General features: G+C 40.9%; 2 protein-coding genes across 2 annotated transcripts; one reads left to right on the top strand and one right to left on the bottom strand.

Moving 5' to 3' along the window:
* Positions 1–517: 517 nt before the first annotated feature.
* On the top strand, positions 518–8,240 carry phf13 (PHD finger protein 13). The gene is made up of 5 exons (XM_034135078.1): positions 518–908; positions 1,788–1,886; positions 4,039–4,218; positions 4,313–4,742; positions 5,875–8,240. The coding sequence occupies exons 1-5, from the start codon at positions 864–866 to the stop codon at positions 6,105–6,107; spliced, it is 987 nt and encodes a 328-aa protein (XP_033990969.1). The 5' UTR covers positions 518–863; the 3' UTR covers positions 6,108–8,240.
* Positions 8,241–8,323: 83 nt separating this feature from the next.
* On the bottom strand, positions 8,324–18,092 carry LOC117486451 (dnaJ homolog subfamily C member 11-like). The gene is given in 17 exon segments (XM_034134887.1): positions 8,324–10,445; positions 10,559–10,688; positions 10,772–10,914; positions 11,889–11,946; positions 12,111–12,180; positions 12,962–13,117; positions 13,214–13,330; positions 14,102–14,187; positions 14,557–14,746; positions 14,996–15,069; positions 15,198–15,320; positions 15,657–15,785; positions 16,013–16,114; positions 16,201–16,274; positions 17,111–17,240; positions 17,968–18,071; positions 18,074–18,092. Coding segments are annotated over 17 exon segments (1,734 nt in total). The 3' UTR covers positions 8,324–10,416.
* Between the last annotated feature and the right edge of the window lie 701 nt (positions 18,093–18,793).

The following is an 18,793-nucleotide window of genomic DNA, read 5'->3' as shown; positions in this document are numbered from 1 at the left end:
AGCTACAATGAATAAAGCACTGGCGATTCTAGACCAATATGACTGGGGGGGCCAGGCTGGGGCCAGTTATTTTCTGAGGGGGGCACAATAAATGCAGGACGAAAAAGACAAAGACAGTATGAAGTAATTGCGCATAAGAAAACAATGCAATACAGTTATTGGTATTTGTTTCAGTACACATATTTATTTCAGATACTTATAGTTACAGTTTTTACGCTCTAATGGGTCCGACTAGAATGACAAATAGCGTTAGTTCCACCTATTCCGTCTGCCAAGAAATCGTTTAATCATAAACTGACCCCCCCTGGAACCGCCCCTGGAATAAAGACAGGAATTAATACTAACTCATAGAAAATACAATATCACCATGTGGATTAATAGAGAGAGCTGAGGAGGTTTTGTTTGTTTTATTTCAATATATCTCCTGCCACTGTCCAGTCCAGTGGGTGGCGGAAATGAGCCTCCATTGTTTGGCATACGACAATAAACACCACAGAAGAAGAAGTTAGAAGGGGGCAGGCAGCTGGTGACAGCCGAACCGCTCCCCCAGCAGCCAATACACCGAATCAACAGAAGACATTACCGGACAGCTACGTGTAGATACAGTAGTACCGTTTACTCTTCACCGGAGACACGTTTTTCAACTTAGAGCCGATTAGTTGTTTGTTTCCTTGCATTGGTTAAACAACGTTATCGCTTGTGCTGATGGAGGATGATGGCAAACTGAGAGAAAGCTGTTGCTTCGAGTTTTAGCATAAGTAACGTTGACGTTAGCTTCGTATCTACCAAGCATAGGCTAGGTAACCACAGTGTTTACGGTCGCGGTATCGACACAACGCCAGGTGGTCGGGTACTCGGTAAAGATGGGTGACATAAACCCATCGACATCCCATGCATTTCAGTCGGAGGTAAGTGTTCTTGCATAACTATTTCACAGTGTTTGCAGACATGGCTAACGATGCTAGCAAACGTCAACTTGATCGAGATTGTCGCCACACGGTGTAGCAGCTGCTCGTTAGCATACCGCGCTAATGTTGTCATAATGTTAGCTACTGGTGCTGATATTAAAATAGTTACACACGTTAAACTTCCAGAAAAGCTTCGTTCAAACAGTCAATTGTCAATACTTAAAGTTGTGTGTGAGCATAAGTAAGTAACACTACTTCAGAGTGCACTTTGTAAGACTGTTGACGCAGAAGCTAGCTTAACGTTTCATCGAAAAAATAACATTCCATCATCATAACCACAGAATGCTAATATGCTATCACTAACGTTGGCTTTTTAAACATCGTAAGCAAGCCATCTATTTCTATCGACAGTTGGCGTACACTTCTGCTCTTATTTCCGTCTTTGAATTTTCGACGGTTTTTCATACTGCGTTATATTTGCATGTTATGCCAGTCAAACTTCACCGACTCTTGTCAGCAGCTAGCTTCGTAGCATTAGCATTTGTTACTTATTTGCTGTGTATTGCTAGCCGACGTTGCTATTAGCTGTCGTTGGTTAATCGGTGGAGGTTGGTGGGAAGCCTCACTGACGAGTCCAAAGAGACATTCGTGTCTGCGATTAATCAAACTTTAGACTGTCAACATCTTATTTTTGAGTTGCTTCCAGTGTTGTTATGTCGTATTGATTCGACGCGGAGTCTACGTTTGTAAAGTCTCGTAAATGGAGTGTGCCAATCACTTGTCGTTAATGTCAACGCCATCAGTATAAAACAATGGTCAACGCCATGTCGGGTTGTGTAGGTTTAATGCAGCGTGTTAATGTTTCAATGACTGTTTCAGGGTTTCAGCCCGCCATACAGGAGGAGGACAGTTGAGGATTTTAACAAGTTTTGCACTTTCGTCTTGGCCTATGCTGGTTACATCCCATACCCGCAAGAGGTGAGTAAATGAAGCAGTTAGTGCCTTTTAACTACAATACATCTTCACCTTAATGGTAATGCACTCGTTTTAATCTGCTACATTTAGTTACAAATGAGAACTGTTGTATTGAGTTACAGTATGTGTCCACATAGTAGAAATACTAAATCAAGAGTATACACATGCAGTGGATAACATCAATCACCATAATGCATAGCTAAATCATAAATAAAACATACATGTTTTTTGTAAATTAATGAAGTTAATAGATACAAAATTATATCAACAGACATTTTGCCCTGTGGGAAATGTGTAGAATGGATTTAAATGGAGAGGTGTGTGTTTAAAACTGCAAGCAGATACTTATTGACCACACGATGGATGTAATCCTTTTGAATCCTGCATATCTGTTGTGATTGGCAATACGTTGTCTAGACTTTGTGTAGTTGGATGTCATTGTCTTCAAAGTTGTTCTAAAACTATAAGCATATTATCTTACACGTTAGTAGCATGTGTTTTATTTGATCTTGAATGTAGAGTTTCTAACTTTTCATATGATACGTTGAATTCTGTTTTTAAAATCTCTCTTGGATCCTCCTTCATGTACACTGCTGTTTGTCACCTCCTTAACTGAGCACTCTGTTGTTTGACGAGTAGTTGTGATCACATTGTACACCGATTCATACCCATGTTCCTCTCTGTAGCACATTTATTATGGCTAAAAAACATTGTTAAAGTGAAAGCTTACTCATTAAAACATGCACCTCCACTTCCTAAAACATTGATGTCCTGTTATCAAAGGACTCTCCTTTTTCTCAGTGTTGGATTAACTATCTGTTGTTACACACCTCATGTGTTTCCCAAACTCGGATAAGTCCCCCAAACTTGCAGAACATTTATGATATTGTCATAATTTGCTTTTCTAATAAAATGGTTTTAACTATAAACATTTTCTTTTAAACCAATAAAACAACAAAATATGACACCCTTTTTAAATGTATTTTGTCAGATCTGATGTTTGACAAATGTACTTCTTCTTCCTCACCACCAGCAGTGTAGATTTATAGATTCTGACTCATTTAGTTCAAGTTATGGTTGTTCCTCTAAAGGTCTTTTGTCACCAAGTTGCTTTTCGGTTTTCCTCTAACAAATACATTTTCCTTCTGCCTGTCTGTCTTTGCACATTATGTCATGTGGTGCAAGTCCTTTCATCTGTTGATATTCAATGAGGGTTTTATGTGCCTGGTCTCCTTCCTACAGCTTCACATCAAAATTAAAAGTCATAGAGGTTTACATTATGGTTGATTAATATAATATGATAAATAGCGCAGCCCAACACTTAAGCTGTCATGAAAGAATTCCCCTTTTTTGTTGATGTATTGTATATCTGGACCTTAGTCGACTAGGAATTCTTTAATTGATTCGTTTTTATTTGTGCTTTTTTATGATGAATGACAAGAAACAAAACTATAGTTTAAATGCTAAATAAAATTATCTAAGTGTTAATCTAGTAAGAATTTCTTCAGTCAAGGACCCCTAGACAGTGCTTACTTACAACAGCGGGTTCCTCTTTGCTGCATGTCATCCCCTCTCTTTTCTCTCGTTCCTGTCTATCTTCTGCTGAACTATGGAACTAAAGGAAAATGCCACAGAAACCCTCTAAAGGTCTAAAGCTGCACTTTACCCACACACATAACTCTAAACCGGTACAGTATATCTCAGAATGCGTAGAAGAAAGCACACTTTATTAATCCCCTAGGGAAAATTCATTCTGTTGATACAGTTGAAATACACACAAACAGGACCTATAGACATTTTGCCCTAAATACACACATAGAGAGGTTTCAGAGCGAAGGACTTGCCATGGTTCTTGCTCAAGGACATGTCAGCAGTTCCCAGGAGGCGAACTGGCCCCTCTCCAGCTACCAGTCAACAGAGCGTCCGGGCCAGCTTGAACTAGCGACCATCTGGTTCCCAAGCCATGCCTCTATGGAATGAGCTACTGCCTACCTTATTAGTACACATTTAATATATAGAATATATTTGTGAATAGGAATATAACAATATATGGTCATCTTGTTGTTTGGTGGAGAAATCTGTTTATCACCAGTGTTATCCGTGGTTGTGTGTTTTGAATTCACTGACTTCTAGTTCTTCCTTTGTCTCGATACAGGACTCTCCACTGCGCAGTAGTTCCAGTCCTCCCAACAGTACAGGCAGCACAGCTGACAGTGATGGCTGGACCCCGGGACCCCCAACCTCCTGCCCCCAGCGCCCTCCCAAGGCCCCCCAGGACAGGAGCAGGAAACGTCCACAGCCAGGAGCCACACTGTCTGGTCACACCAAGAAAGAAGTGAGTTAAATTAATCCAAGTCAAATCCTTAGCCTTATATGTTCGCCTTCCTTCCTTTAAACATGCGTTCCCTTTTTTTATTTCTCTCCTCTAGCACACAATCCCAACCCTGCACCCAGATGACCGCAGAAAAGCTGACAAGCTGAAGAAGAAGAAAAGGCGAAAGGAGAGGGAACATGGGTCTGGGGAGGAGAGCAGAGTCCAGCAAGCCCACCCGACGTTTCCAGGGCTGCAGTACCCAGACTCCTTTGGTGGCCGAACGATCAAAGAGGAGCCTGAAGATGATTTCAGCATCCCCATCACCCCCCAGCGCCTGCCTAGCTCGGCCCCCTGCAAGGAGGAGCCCAACGACGAGCGTCAAGACTGGGGTCACGAAGACCTCGAAGACCTCGAAGAAGGGATGGTTAAGGTACAAAAGGTGGAGGGCCTTGCAGGAAAGAGGAAGGTCTTCCGCCAGGGGAAACAGGTGGTGTTCAGAGACGAAGACGGATCAGGAGAGGATGAGGACATCATGGTGGACTCTGGTAGGTTTTATTTTGGTTTTTATATTGCCAAATATTCAATCATAACTTATGCAGTTTTATATCAAGGTAACAGTATTTATTATGATAGAGTAGTTGCTGTAAACTTGAGAAATGTTTTAAAACAACCATACTGTATTTAATTAAACAAACAATTATTTTTTTGTAACTTCATTATAAACTAAGCAACTTCCTTACATGAGACGACCTTTGAGATAAAAGATTTAAAAAAACAAAACTGAAATTCTTTCCAAATTTTAAAGGGGACCTATCATACCCAAAACTCTAAAAACGGGGCTACAACGGAGCTGATCCAGATTTGCGTCCGATATGACGTAATATCGGAAATGTAGGCTGGCTTTACACCCACGGCCCTATCAGAAACAATGCCCGACTGTTTTGGACGTAATATGGTCGATGCATGTTTACATTAGCATCGCTAACACTCAGAGCTAACCTGTACTGGAGAGCATGTTTGTGAAGAAGCAGGAAATAAAAAGGAACTCACCTTGTGGTATAACCGGCAAGAGAGAAAGCCTTTGAGCTCCATACTGTTTCAGAAATAATCCTTGATAATCCATGATATGGTGTTTCATCACCGCAGTATCTGCCGGTAAAATCTCCCGCATGAGGTCAACCCCCTCCTTTTTCTTTTTTTAAAGCTTTATACCCAAAATCAGCACTTTTGAAACAGGAAGTGAAATAGAGGGATATGAGGCATGGCTAGAATGGGTGATCTGTTTGGTATTTTGAGCAAAACACTTCATAGACATGTTTTTTATATATTTTTATATATCTGAGACCTATGCTATTGCCTAAAAATAGCATGATAGGTGACCTTTAAAGCTTTAAGGTTCCTGAAAATAATAATTTACAGTTACAGTTTTAAATGTAAACAGGATCCAATACATAAAAGACTTCAGTCAATGTGCAATATATTTCCTGCAGGATTTGCTCATCTATTCAAAAAGGTGACGACACACTGTCATATTACACAACATTGTGCAAATGTTCTCCCAACAGTTGACACATTTCTGCTATAGCACGGCATAAACTGTCATATCCCTCGGTGTATAAAAGAACGTTAAGAGTGTCCATATTTTGACTCATTGTATGCTCTCTCCTGCCTCCTCAGATGACGACTCGTGGGACCTGGTGACGTGTTTCTGCATGAAGCCTTTCGCGGGCCGGGCCATGATCGAGTGTAACCAGTGCAACACCTGGATCCACCTGTCCTGTGCCAAGATCCGTAAGAGCCACGTTCCAGAGACATATACGTGCCAGAGCTGCCGAGAGTCACTCGGGACCGCAGACGCCCGCCGGTCCCACCGCTCGCGCATAGGCCCGCGCAAGCATCTGCTGGACTGACCCCAGGTCGACCCCTGAACGACCCCTGAACTCTGACCCCTTCCACTCCTGCCTCCATGCCGCCTGCTGGACTGACCCTTCCTCAAATTCAGGTCTTGCAACCTTCAGTCTCTGTCCTTCATGCCCAGCCATGAACCCCACATTTTCTATACACACTTTGGTGGACCTATCCCAAGCCCCTATCCCTTTTTGAAAACAGTTTGATTTTTAGATTAACTAAGGTTTGTTCCTGCATCCCTACAGACTCCGTGCGTTAGGCAATCACTGAATGGATGTCCGTCTGTAGATGACATTAGCGTAGGGACAAACCTCTACTGTTTGGTGTCTCGTGAACACTGGAAACATATGAACTGCCATATAGAGAATACCCTCAAAACTGCCACCCACTATGGTGCATGCTGGGATTTGTAGGAAAGACAGTTTGCACTGTTCTCACTTTTTTTTTTTTTAAGGATTCATATGACCTTTCTGTCATAAGGACATGTATGTCTTTCTGAGTAAACTGGATTTGTCTTCTTTTAGATGACTCTATAAATGTTACATAATTAACCGTAAAACAAGCTAAGCCTTGTGTTAACTGCTTCAGATGGTGCTATAGTATTACGCTGAGGTATAATCCACTAGAGCAAAGATGTAGGATACGAGAGTCTGCATCTGCTTCATCTCTTTCTTGTTCTGTTTTGTTATTTAAAACATTGTGAAAGAATATCATTGAGGCTTGAAGCCCGTTAACTGAACCAAGCGCTTCTTCCTCCCCCTTCTGTTTCAGAAACGGTCTTCCAACCTCTCAATTAAGACGTTCCTTGGCCATACACAAAGTTCTCACACCATTTTATTTTCAAAATGTTTAAACAGTGTTTGTCTTTCACCAGAATCCTGTTCAGATGAGCTGTTTTTTTCTATATTAAATAACTTCTTATTTCACATATATAAAACTGTCAAGATTCAGATGACAGGGTTTTCAGTTTGAAGTTCTCTTTTGCCTCTGCTCAGTGTTTTTGCTGCATTCAATGACGGGTTAGAACAGTGGTATTGTTCATAACTACTATTATTTTCCAAACCATTGTTTGAATTCACCTCTGTTTCATGTCTTCTGTTTTCATGCTCATGACAGAGTTTTCAGAGACAAGCATATTTATAGAAGGGAACTCCTATGGCCGTCCTGTTAAAGTATCAACAGAAAATAAAGCTATTGTAACTGGAATAGTGTTGTTAGAAATAGTCCAGTGGAAATTATGCATGAGTGTGTTTGTTTGAAAGGATGACAGTGTGAGGGTGTTGGCAAAGCATGTGCTGCTATGGCTCAACTTAGCTTCATGGTTTCAATCTTTGTAAGAAACAGAAATGGATATCTGCAAAGAACCATGGGCCGGGTCGGTCTGTTTTGTTTGTCTCTGAAGGGTCAGATCAGGAGAACAGATTTTGTCTCTTATCACCTCTCACTAATGTTTTCACAGCAGTATTCACTTATTTCCACATGCAGCAGGTTTAGTTGAAAAAAATGCTTTTACTATTGCACTTTTTCCCTAAAACTTGCTGGAAATGTTGGTTTTTAAGCTTCGTTATTCATGTGCCATCTGCTGTTTTGTCTGATAAAATATAAAAGCCATACTGTAGTGACAGATTTTAGACTCAGAACCTTTTATATAAGTCCAGGATGGGATTTTGTAATGCAGAATCAGTTACTTTGACTGGGCAATGACTAACAACCCAATGCTTCTTTGGTATGTAAAGAATACAGGACTTTCTAAAAGTTTAAAGTGGTTAAGCTACACTCTTGTCTGGTATTTTCAAATGTTCGTTAACTGGTTTCTATCCAGCAATCACCAGATCATAAGAAACATCAGGTTTTGATGTTTTTAGGGAGTTTTCAAGACATAAAAAGCAGTTTCTCAGGACGTTCATGTCATGAAAAGAGAACCTGAAGAGATATCTTTGGGCACAAAATCCAAATTCTAGTCTGCCTCTTTAAGACATCAGTGTAATCAATGTTAGCTCATTGTGATAAAGCTTGTTTGATCCAGATCTTGGGTTATCCTATCCCCTTATTGAGAAAGCGTTGTCTGTTCTGTGGTGCAAACTGTTTCTGTGAAACTATTGTAAACTATTGTAAATAAAGAGTTACCATTTTAACTAGTTTCCTTTTTGTCTTCATAACATCAGTGCATTTTCTAATTGGCTAGTCCATCTGCAACGCTCTTGAAATCAAACAGGAATCTGATCGCTTCATATTTATTGTAGTTTTTACAGGACAGAGAACACAGGCTCCTCAACCATACAGCATATTTACATACTAATGTGGGTCAGTTTGATGAGTGTAACAGCAGGGAAGCCGTCTTTCTGCTGACCTCATGGCGCCTCATGACGGCACTGGAGCAGAGGTGACCAGCTGACCTGTCAAAACACTTTACAGCACACTTAAAACTAACGAGAGAAGACAAATGCTACAAACAGTCAAGTGCAAAATGGCTGCTGTAATAGTGACACAAGACTGCTATGGATCTGACTGTAGAGACACATCCTTTCAACCAATAACAAAAACGTATACATCGTAATGCTACCTGTTTTTATTTTTGAGCCTACACACCCCCTCGTCTTGTGAGTCAATTGCAGCAATGGAACAAATGCACAATATAAAATAAACAGGACTTGTCATAACTTCTTAGATGTAAACTCAGTAAAAGTATGCAACTTAATTTAGAGGCTTCAGCTCCACTGTCATGACAAGCCTCTAATATGTACTTTTTGTGCAAAGAAAATAAATACATTTTAGGTCAATATAATACTATTTTTGATCGTGTTTTCAGGGATTCACCGTAGCCCATGACGGTGTCTCCCAACAAAATGGAGCAATCATTTTACTTACGCTATTCCCTTTGTAGTAACAGTTTCAATCCACAATTTCAAACTGCAACCGATCTGAACAGAAAGTGCATCATATGATATTAGGTCTATCCATATCAACCTCACCTAAGTAAAATAGCTACATTAATGGTATGTTAGTGTGTTGATTATCCCCTAAGTGATGAGCATGGTTTAGCATCTTATACATGTATAAGAAGGGACATGGCAATAGCAGATGAATTCAATTTTTAAATAAAAAATAAAAAAGAGGGACAGAACAACAAATACAAATATATGGCACCGGTCTGGTGTACAAACACACAATCCAACAAATAAATGCAGCCATGTTAATGTTCCATGATCAGTACGAGGGTTTTAGTGTGGCTCCTGTCAGCTCAAGTTATTGCCTGTCACAGTGAAAAACACAACCTCCAGGAAGGGAAAGTGTTGACCTACGCCAAACAGCTTTAATCATATCTACATAGGCCTAAATATGAGAAATGCGTACCAGTAGTTACTGTTATCAGGGGCTTAGGGCTGGAAGTAGAAGTGAAGTACACACCCAACCTTCATTTATAAAAAATCATTGGGCTGCAGCTGCAGAGCAACAATCAATAAACACTGACGCAAATCAAATCGAAGGGGAACTTCTGCTTTAAAAATGCAGTCTTGCCTGAATTATTAAAAATTCAGTATGAAAGATATAAGCCTGGGTTGGACCACTACCATCAAAGGGCATCTCTCTCACTTTTCCTCCTCCAACTTCCATATCCGACCTTCACAGATATAAGTTTTGAGCACCAGTTTTCACCTGAGCAGCAGACATGTCACTCAAAGGCAAAATAAATGAAGTAGGGACATTTCAATAAAGTGAACCAAAACACGAGTTACGCAGAGACATGATTCTGCATTTTAGAGACATTTGCTCGAGTTAATGAAACGACTGGTATGTTATAACATGAATAGATTAACCTACCCGGGTGATACACATACAGGACTAAGACGACAATGATATGGGGTCAAATTACATTACGGCTCATTTCTATATACTTGACATAAAAAGAATTCAATACACTTCTTTAAATGTATGTGCACTTTTAGCTCATCTTGGACAGGAATGGTCACCACATCCGCAGTGACCATCAGTCCCTCTGTGTAGTGCATATATGTATATATATTTACTTATATATAAAACTATGTTCAGGGCCAGTGTCTGATCTCCTGCAGCTGTCAGATATTTGACTCAGAGACACACACACTGTGAGCTGCCTCGTGTATTCTGCTGAACCTCAGAGGAGAGGGACGAGTGGAGGAACTGGATAAACAGATTCACTAAATACCATGACAGAAGAGGACCAGAGGAGAGTAACAGACTTATTGTTGATTTGTCCCCTCGTTTTTTCTGTTGACACACAGTCTGTTTGATCTGCGTTTCGCCCTCTGGTGCTGCAACAGTAGTGGGCTCCTAGGAGGACTCAGGCTCGAGTCTGTGAGCTGAAAAGACAGAATAAATATAATTTGAACATGGATGCAGGCTTATACTGTAGTAGTGTGTTGCTAAGTGATAATAATTCTGGCTCTGTTGGGTTAAGTGGCTGCATACTAACATTGCTTGGGTATCCGTAGTGCCTCGGTGTCGGCGCAGATGACTTGGTGCATGACGCCTCGGAACTGGTACAGTAACTTAAGACTCTTATCCTCTCCCACACAGGGGTCGAAGAAGCCCGGCAACCCAGCCTGCACACAGAGAAGCAATTCATACGCATGCATATACAGAGGTGTGGACAATCAAATGGACACACTGACATGTACACACACACCTTAGAGGCCTCTGTTAGGATGAGTTTGGAGTCCTTGACCAGGCACTGCAGAGGCACGGTGACGTCGATGACCTTTGCTTTCTCCTGCTTCTGGCTGGTGTCCGTCACAAACTTTCCATACCACGCATTCAGGATGATCAGACCTAGACAGAAGCTCAGTGTTTAGTGCTCTCATTTCCCTTTGGCAGTGCATACAAGATAACAAAATGTTAACATTCTTTTATTTGCATAGTATCTAAGTAAACAGATTTCGTGCCTCACAAAGACATACTATTATGTACTCACAATGCAAGCATAAAGACATACTGTTTATGTGCGTACATGTGGTGGAAAATCTGATCACAATTGATGCCCAGAGATTACAGGTGGTTCTAAATGTACGTCTTGCTTCAGAAAAAGCCCTGTCCCCACATTTCTTTTTTCCACAAATGGAGAAAAGCTAACATGCAATGGGTGGGCGGATCTGAGAAGGCTTATGTTGCTGTAAGGGGAGAGAAGTTCTGAAATGTAGGGGTGAGACTATGGAGAGATTTGTAGATAAGACGGATTTTTAAAAGTATCATGAAGTGAAGGGGGAGTAAGTGAGAGAGTATGTGTGATGTGTAATACAGACATACTGAAATACTGTCTAGGACACAGTTAGCACTTCTTGTATTAGAAGTGGACAACTATAAGTGCTTTCCTGTGAATACACAGAACCTGTGTCAGATAAGAAGAGGACTGACAGGCCAATAACTTTGTCATTTTACTTTGTTGGCTTGATATCATTACCAATTATAATGGGAAATAAATGAACACACTGAAATTGCAGTCTGGATTTACCAAATGACACACTGGTGTTGTGTGCACAGACTAACAGGCTTAATTTATGTAAACACTGCATGGAGATGGGCTAAATCAGCAACACATGCTTTACAGTAGTAAATGATGGAAGTCAGACTTAGTCAAACTTAATCCTAGAGCATCACTATATCACACAGTTAACGCAACCATGAGAAATGTCCCACATGTGAATTAAGATTTTTTTCTAAGTTTTGGCAGCAAACTTAAAAAGGTTTCACTCTGATTGTAGTGTGTGTTTGTGTGTGTTTGTGTGTGTTTGTGTGTGTTCCCTCACCCATCTTGGATTCTTCCGCTTCTATGATTCTCCTCACAGACTCCTGCATCAGCAGAACCTGCAGAGGAGTCGAGGGAGATAGAGGAGGAGGAGGAAGACAAAATAGAATTGGATAGGAGAGAGATTTTCAGACAAGATGAGGAGAGCTGAACGTAGAAACAATGATTCCCACACACACAGCGAGTAACTGTGTGTTGGCACACTGCGAGTGCGAGTACTCACAGCAGACTCTGCCTCGGTCTTCTTCTTGGCAATGTCTACTGCCGAGCTCTTCCTCTGCAGCTCCAAATCTCTGAGAAGCACAAAGCAGACATCAACAATCGCCCACCGGGAATCACTGTGGAGGCTCTCTGTGGTGACAGTGCCAGTGTGATAGAACCCCCCCCCGCAATATCAATGACACCAACAATCAAATGTTGTAACTCAGGGCTGTATAGTTGTTTTTTTAGCTGGAAGACAGCAAGTTTTATAACAAAACTATCCCTCATTAATGCAAAAAACACATTTTAGAAAACTGTAAAACTTAAAGGGATAGTACTGATCTTCTAAAGTGCCATTGTAAATGGTATTAAAGGAAATGGCGGACAGGTGGACACGGCAAGCAGCCAAACATCAGCCACATTACAAATTACCTTGCCACATGACAGCCCTTTTGGAGGGGGAAGTGAAGCTTTTATCTAAAATATCTTCAAAACCACCAGATCGAGGCAGAGGTAGACCAACTTCTGTTTTCTGTGCGGTGAAATTACTGTTTTTGTCAAAGGAGTCTGGCTGCTTTGAAGAGAGCTTGGATAACCACTTCAGTTCCTCCAGGTAAAGGCTTTCTGGCAGCAAGGTAAAGAGGCGAAAAATTCTAAATATAGTGTACACTTAAACCGATATTGATTTTTTGAGACGGCGGCCGAAAAAGGTTTTGCTGCTCCCCTTATCCACAGGTCTACATTGCTTTGCTTCAATTTAGAAACTCTTGTCTGTTTCCCAAAACTGGGGAGCAGGCCACTCATAGATCGATAGTCACATTTTGGCAAAGTGAGATGCTGATTGAGTGTTATTAGGACAGAAGATGTACTGACTGCTCTTTCTGTGCTTGTGTATATGGGATGACGACCAGTCTGTGGACGACCATGTAGAAAAGCAGGGGCCCAACGGTGGCGTAGAAGACAGCGCTAGGCAGCAGCTGATCTGTGAGGTGGATTGGAAACAGGTATGTCTGACTGGCACGTGCCAACCTGCACAGAAACACCAGGACAAATAAAGACATACATTAGATTCAGGGAGATTAGGACCCGCGAGAGAATGAGATCATATGTTGGGTTGGACAGTACTTGATCTTGAGCGTGACCCCCTGAGGGACCCCGATGCTGACAGTGGCTGACAGGACACTGTGTCGGCTGATCTTCCTCTCTGCTCCATATTCCACCACAGTACCAAACCAGCCTGTCCTGGAGAGGGAGGAACGCAAAAATAAATAAAAAGTTATTCAGCTACTTTAGGTAGTAGGTTCATTTTACAGCCAGTACAACCAAAGATTGCAAGTATTTTTTACAATAGAAGATATTTTCTACTTTTATTGTAAATAATACTTTTACATGAATATTGTATGTATCAATGAACTCTCTATTTATGAATTTTAAATATGTTTATGTTTTCCTACATTGTTTTTCTTTCTCAAAAATGTGCTATAAAAACATTATATTTTTAGAAAAGAATTGCTAGGATCTAAAAAAAAAACAATATGACTTATATTTTAATAATTATAATAAAAAAACTGTTACTTAAAGGTGGGGTAGGTAAGTTTGAGAAACCGGCTCGAGATACACTTTTTGTTATATTCCATGGAATGCTCTTAACATCCCGATAGCAATGAATATCTTAAGCGCTTTGACAACAAATCCATAAAAAAATGTCATCTGTGGAAGCCGTAGTACTGTAAAAAGCACGACCAATCATTTTAGCCGGCCCGGCTAAAATAACTGGATGGCCTACCTGCCTGTCAGCCTTCCATCTGTGCACAAACTTATCTCGTGCCCTCATTGGTCATGTGCGCATTTGTGTGTGTTGGAGGAGGGGCTCTGTAAGGAAGTGGCAGATTTTCCCCGGCTGTGTATTTTCAAATTCTAGCGCACTCGAGCTGGTTTCTCCAAAATTACCTACCCCACCTTTAAGGAAACAAGAAATCCTTTGAGACAGACAGGATAAATGGACAGACGTACTTCACAGAGCCTTTGACTTTAGTCTGGTCTTCATCCTGAAACTTGTACTGGTAGCTCATCATCAGGTAGGAGTGAGGCATCGCCAACTGCAAGGGACGTTAGGAGAGAATGAATACTGTATTAGAATGACTAATTAATATAAAACTGTCATTTGCATATCACCAACGTCATCACTCATTCATTTGCATCAAGCAGTATTGGGAATTTATTACAATTTTATATATTTAAATACTTATCTTTTCTCAGGCTCTGAAGAAAATGGAAAGCGATCCAGAGCCAAAATTATACCATTTCGAAATGGAGGGGAGGGGGATCAATCAAAAGTTTTTTTTATTGCCACTTTAAGTTACAGTACAACCTGTACTTACCATATTAACAGCAGGTACTGTAGCTGTGTACCGTATATACCTGCCTCCCTACAGTGTTTATGCATTATTGTTTGCCTTTATGTTTACCTGCAGAGCCAGAGTGAAGTGGCTGCTCTTTGTGTCCCGCACCAGGCTGGTCGTCATGGCGCTGCTGGGCCCCCAGCGCCACTGCAGGTAACCCATGGTGTTCTGGTCCAGGTGACGTGCTGTCATCATAGAACAGGTGGGTCGCAAACCTCGAGGAGAGAACTGCAGACCGCACTGGGCTGTCAAGAAACTGGACAGACAGGAGACAAACAGAGAAAACATTTGAGAGGCAGAATATGCTTTTCATATGCTATATTACATCTCATTTTGATGACCCTTTCATTCAAAGCGCCTTACAATTAGTGCAGTAAAACGTGAGGATACAAATTCAGAACAGCAAGAATCCTGCAAGTTCATTATCTTCAAATAATCCCAACCATTGAATTTATGTAAATACAGTGGATGTTATGCTCCCCTATATCAGAGAATCAGGCCTTACCACCGTTGGGTGATGTTGCGAAACACCTTCAATCCGATAAGAGGTCCAAGTATGTCCCCAGCTCCCAACTCCAACTGCCGAGGAGAACCCACAAGAACATGTGATTGCATTCTGTACCAAAAATACTGAAACAATCAGTATCATCCCAATTGAACATTTGTCTCATGCTGTCACCAAGTAGTTTTTATATGTGTGTGTGTACCTCTCCCCAGCCCTTTGCCGACGTAACCCTTCGGACGGTCATGTTAATGTTGCCCCCTCCGGTCCCATTGTGTGTGGAGAGTGAACCAGACAGCACTGCTGTGTCAGTGTTCGTCAAAGGAGCCTGAAGAAAAACAGGAAAACACAGAATACTGCAGTCACCCTGGCTCAGATAAGTAGCTGTGTATGTTTAAAGATAATGCTAATAACAGTAATACAATGTATTCAAATGGTGCCTTCCATGGTCAATTTACTTCACATACCCTCATTAATGAAGGATAATATCAACAAAAAATGTAAAATCAACGACACATACATTAGGCAACAAAGCACCAGGAAAAACATAAAATAAATAGAACATATAAAATGCAGCAGAAATGTGTTGAAATTAGGAAATGTGTTTGAAAATGTGGTTTTATTCAATATGTAGAGCGAATATTGAGTGTGTGTTTTGTTGTACCTCTATGGACTGGGAAATATGCATCTTGTTGATTTCAATATGAGGAAATCCTCCTCCTGGCATCTCTTCAAAGTCCTCATCATAGCGGTCAAACAGGTCTGTTGCATCCACACCCACGCTGATGGTACCCTGCATAACAAAGGAGTGAAGGGGAGAGACTGACAGAATTAATTAAAAAAGCATGAAAAGGATGAGGGACATAATGAAATGAATTTGGACACCATCCACAGTCAAAATTGAGTTGTGTTACTTAATGTATTCAGTAATATCTGCTTAAAGATGGTGGCCCGCACAAGAAATACAATAAAAGAAGTGAAGTTGACTGAGGAATGTGGTGAAGTTGTGACTGTAAAAACCTTGGGGTTGGTTCTTTGTTGCAGTCTTCTCTCTTCTCTTTCTCTCTGCAGCCTTTCATACTCCTCTCGAATTTCTGCTGGAGTTCTCTTCCTCTCCACCACCTACGCAGCATCAACACCATACAGTTATCAAGATATGTTAATGTAAAGTATGCCTAAAGTAGCAGCAAAATAGACAGAATACATACCTCCCAGCCTTCCACCTCCAACCCTTTCTTGCCAAAGAGGTCATAGATGGCTCTGGAGTGAGCATCACCCAGCACTGAGGGCAAAGAGAGAAATTGTGGTTCAGCTTATGTAGGAGTTGATTTAGCTGTGTGCTTTGAATGGAGTTGTGTCTGTTTCCATGCCCTGCTTAATTTCATCTGTATTTTCCAAACAAGAATGGCAATAAAATGTTTTAACTGACTATGTATAATACAATATATTGTCCAATGAGACAAGATATAGTCTAATGTTTAGACTTTTTCCTGTTTTTGAGGGCTTAAAGGTGGGGTAGGTAATTTTGGAGAAACCAGCTCGAGTGCGCTAGAATTTGAAAATACGCAGCCGGAAAAAATCTGCCACTTCCTTACAGAGCCCCTCCTCCAACACACACGAACGCGCACATGACCAATGAGAGCACGAGATAAGTTTGTGCACAGATGGAAGGCTGACAGGCAGGTAGGCCATCCAGTTATTTTAGCCGGGCCGGCTAAAATGATTGGTCGTGCTTTTTACAGTACTACGGCTTCCACAGATGACATTTTTGTATGGATTTTTTGTCAAAGCACTTAAGATATTCATTGCTATCGGGATGTTAAGAGCATTCCATGGAATATAACAAAAAGTGTATCTCGAGCCGGTTTCTCAAACTTACCTACCCCACCTTTAATTACAGTAATATGATGAATTTATTTTACTTAACATAGCAATCTAACCTATTATTATCATATACCCACTAAAACTTTATATCCAAATGATTGATGATTCTTTTTTTTAAATGGTTAACCCTACAATAATGTTGCAAAATGGAGATGGGGTTATTTCATCAAAACTAATACAAAAGAAATTAGCTTTTTCCTTGTTTGAATCCCAATTACCTACAAGTGTCCTTACCTTCATATGCCTGATGCACCTGGTTAAAAAGCTGCTCAGCCTGGCTTTTCAGCTCTGGGTCTCGATGTTTGTCAGGATGGTAGAGCATACACAGCCTCCGATATGACGCCTTTAGCTCCTCCAATGTAGCCTGTAGCAAGGGAGAGAGGACAGGTGTCACTTGTGACTAACAATTATTTTCATTAGGGATTAATCTGACGGATATTTGATCAGTTTAGTCTCTAAAATGCCAGAACCAATGAGCCTCTTGGATTGCAAAGTCCAGTGTATGTTCTATCATATAAGACAGATCAAAGAAGGAGATCTTCACATTAGAGAGGCATTTTTGATTGAAAATAACCTCTCAAATTGTGTGCAGAATCATTTTCACTCAGTCAATACAATACTGTTGCATTTAAGCATCCCAGTTTTAAACAAAATTGAAAAGAGTTACCTGTCCACTGACAACAAACCACAGACAAAAATTGGGTCAATGTACTTCCTGCTGGGCAATGGTGTCTGCCACATTAACTAATGCTACTTAACGTTATCTAGTTGAACGCCAACTAAATCCTAGTCAGGTCTCTCCCTAGTTTAATGAGATTTGAAAAGATCCACATCGGTGCAGACATATTATTTTTGCACCCACTTCAGAGAATATACACTGCCTGCATTTAACTAAAGTAGATGATGAAATAACCGGCTTTTTATGATTCTGCAGCATCCACCGGTCTGATGGTGCTGATGAAGAAGACGGTTCCTCGACTGGAGGGTGAAGCACCGTCTGAAGACCACTTTCCTAAAGGTTATATGACCGACAGTCACATTGAGAGGTCAGTCAACCTTCGGTGTGCCTGTAAAACTAATTAAAGCCATACCTCTTTCCTGACGTTGAGCAGAGAGTAGTAATCCTGGTTATCAGACTCAAAATCATCATCTAAGGACGCCGCCATGTTTGCGTTTAGTATGGTCCCGCCCACCTTCCAGTGTCCTGGAAGCTCATTGGTCAGCTGCACGGCGGGGAGCGGAAGTGAATCTGTCGTCCTCTACTGGATGTGTTCGAGTTTGAAAGTATGTGACACTAGCTCTATGCAGGAACAAAGTCAGTACGTTTAAATAGAAGTGTTACTTTTCTTTCTTTATAAACACTCGGTAGTCTATCGTCTCTTCGGCAAACTGCATGTTTACTTTGTGTGTCGATATGTGTTTCCCCCCCCTACCATGGTGACGCTCTTCGGTATGAAAGTATAAGGTCCGCCATAAAGCATCCACGATTCAGTTAGTAAAGCACTCAAGGTCCTTTTTTTAAAAGATAGATAAATCACCAACAAAAAAGTTGCCACTTGCCAGGCTGTTTGGGGTCTGGGCCCTGAAACAGTTGCATTGGTCACATATTTGTCCAGCTTAATGTCCTGTCAACAACTCAGATCCGTTTTAAATAAGTAGGCCTATCATTACCAAAATGTAAAAAAGCTCTACTTTACCCTACAAGTAAAAATGCAAGACTTAGCAAAACTGCAAGTACTTAATAGCCTAATAGTACTAATTGTTTACTAATTTAGAAGAAGGCAGTAGTCGAATGCAACCTAATACTTAACTTTGCTTCAGGTGGATGGCTTCTTTCTACTTCTACTGCACCATATTTCTCTTAGGAATTTTTTCTGGTTACTCTGTTTTTTCCCATTAAGATTTTACAACCGAATA

This window comes from Trematomus bernacchii, unplaced genomic scaffold, assembly GCF_902827165.1.
Source record: "Trematomus bernacchii unplaced genomic scaffold, fTreBer1.1, whole genome shotgun sequence".
In the NCBI taxonomy this organism is placed as follows: domain Eukaryota; kingdom Metazoa; phylum Chordata; class Actinopteri; order Perciformes; family Nototheniidae; genus Trematomus; species Trematomus bernacchii.
The sequence above is the reverse complement of the archived record's forward strand: the minus strand, read 5'-3'. Positions and strand labels throughout refer to the sequence as shown.

Excerpts from the sequence above, each read along its gene's own strand:
- phf13 (XM_034135078.1), top strand. The coding sequence starts at position 864 with ATGGGTGACATAAACCCATCGACATCCCATGCATTTCAGTCGGAG. Across the intron at positions 1,887-4,038 it reads ACATCCCATACCCGCAAGAG|GACTCTCCACTGCGCAGTAG; the intron begins GTGAGTAAATGA and ends GTCTCGATACAG. Across the intron at positions 4,219-4,312 it reads CTGGTCACACCAAGAAAGAA|CACACAATCCCAACCCTGCA; the intron begins GTGAGTTAAATT and ends TCTCTCCTCTAG.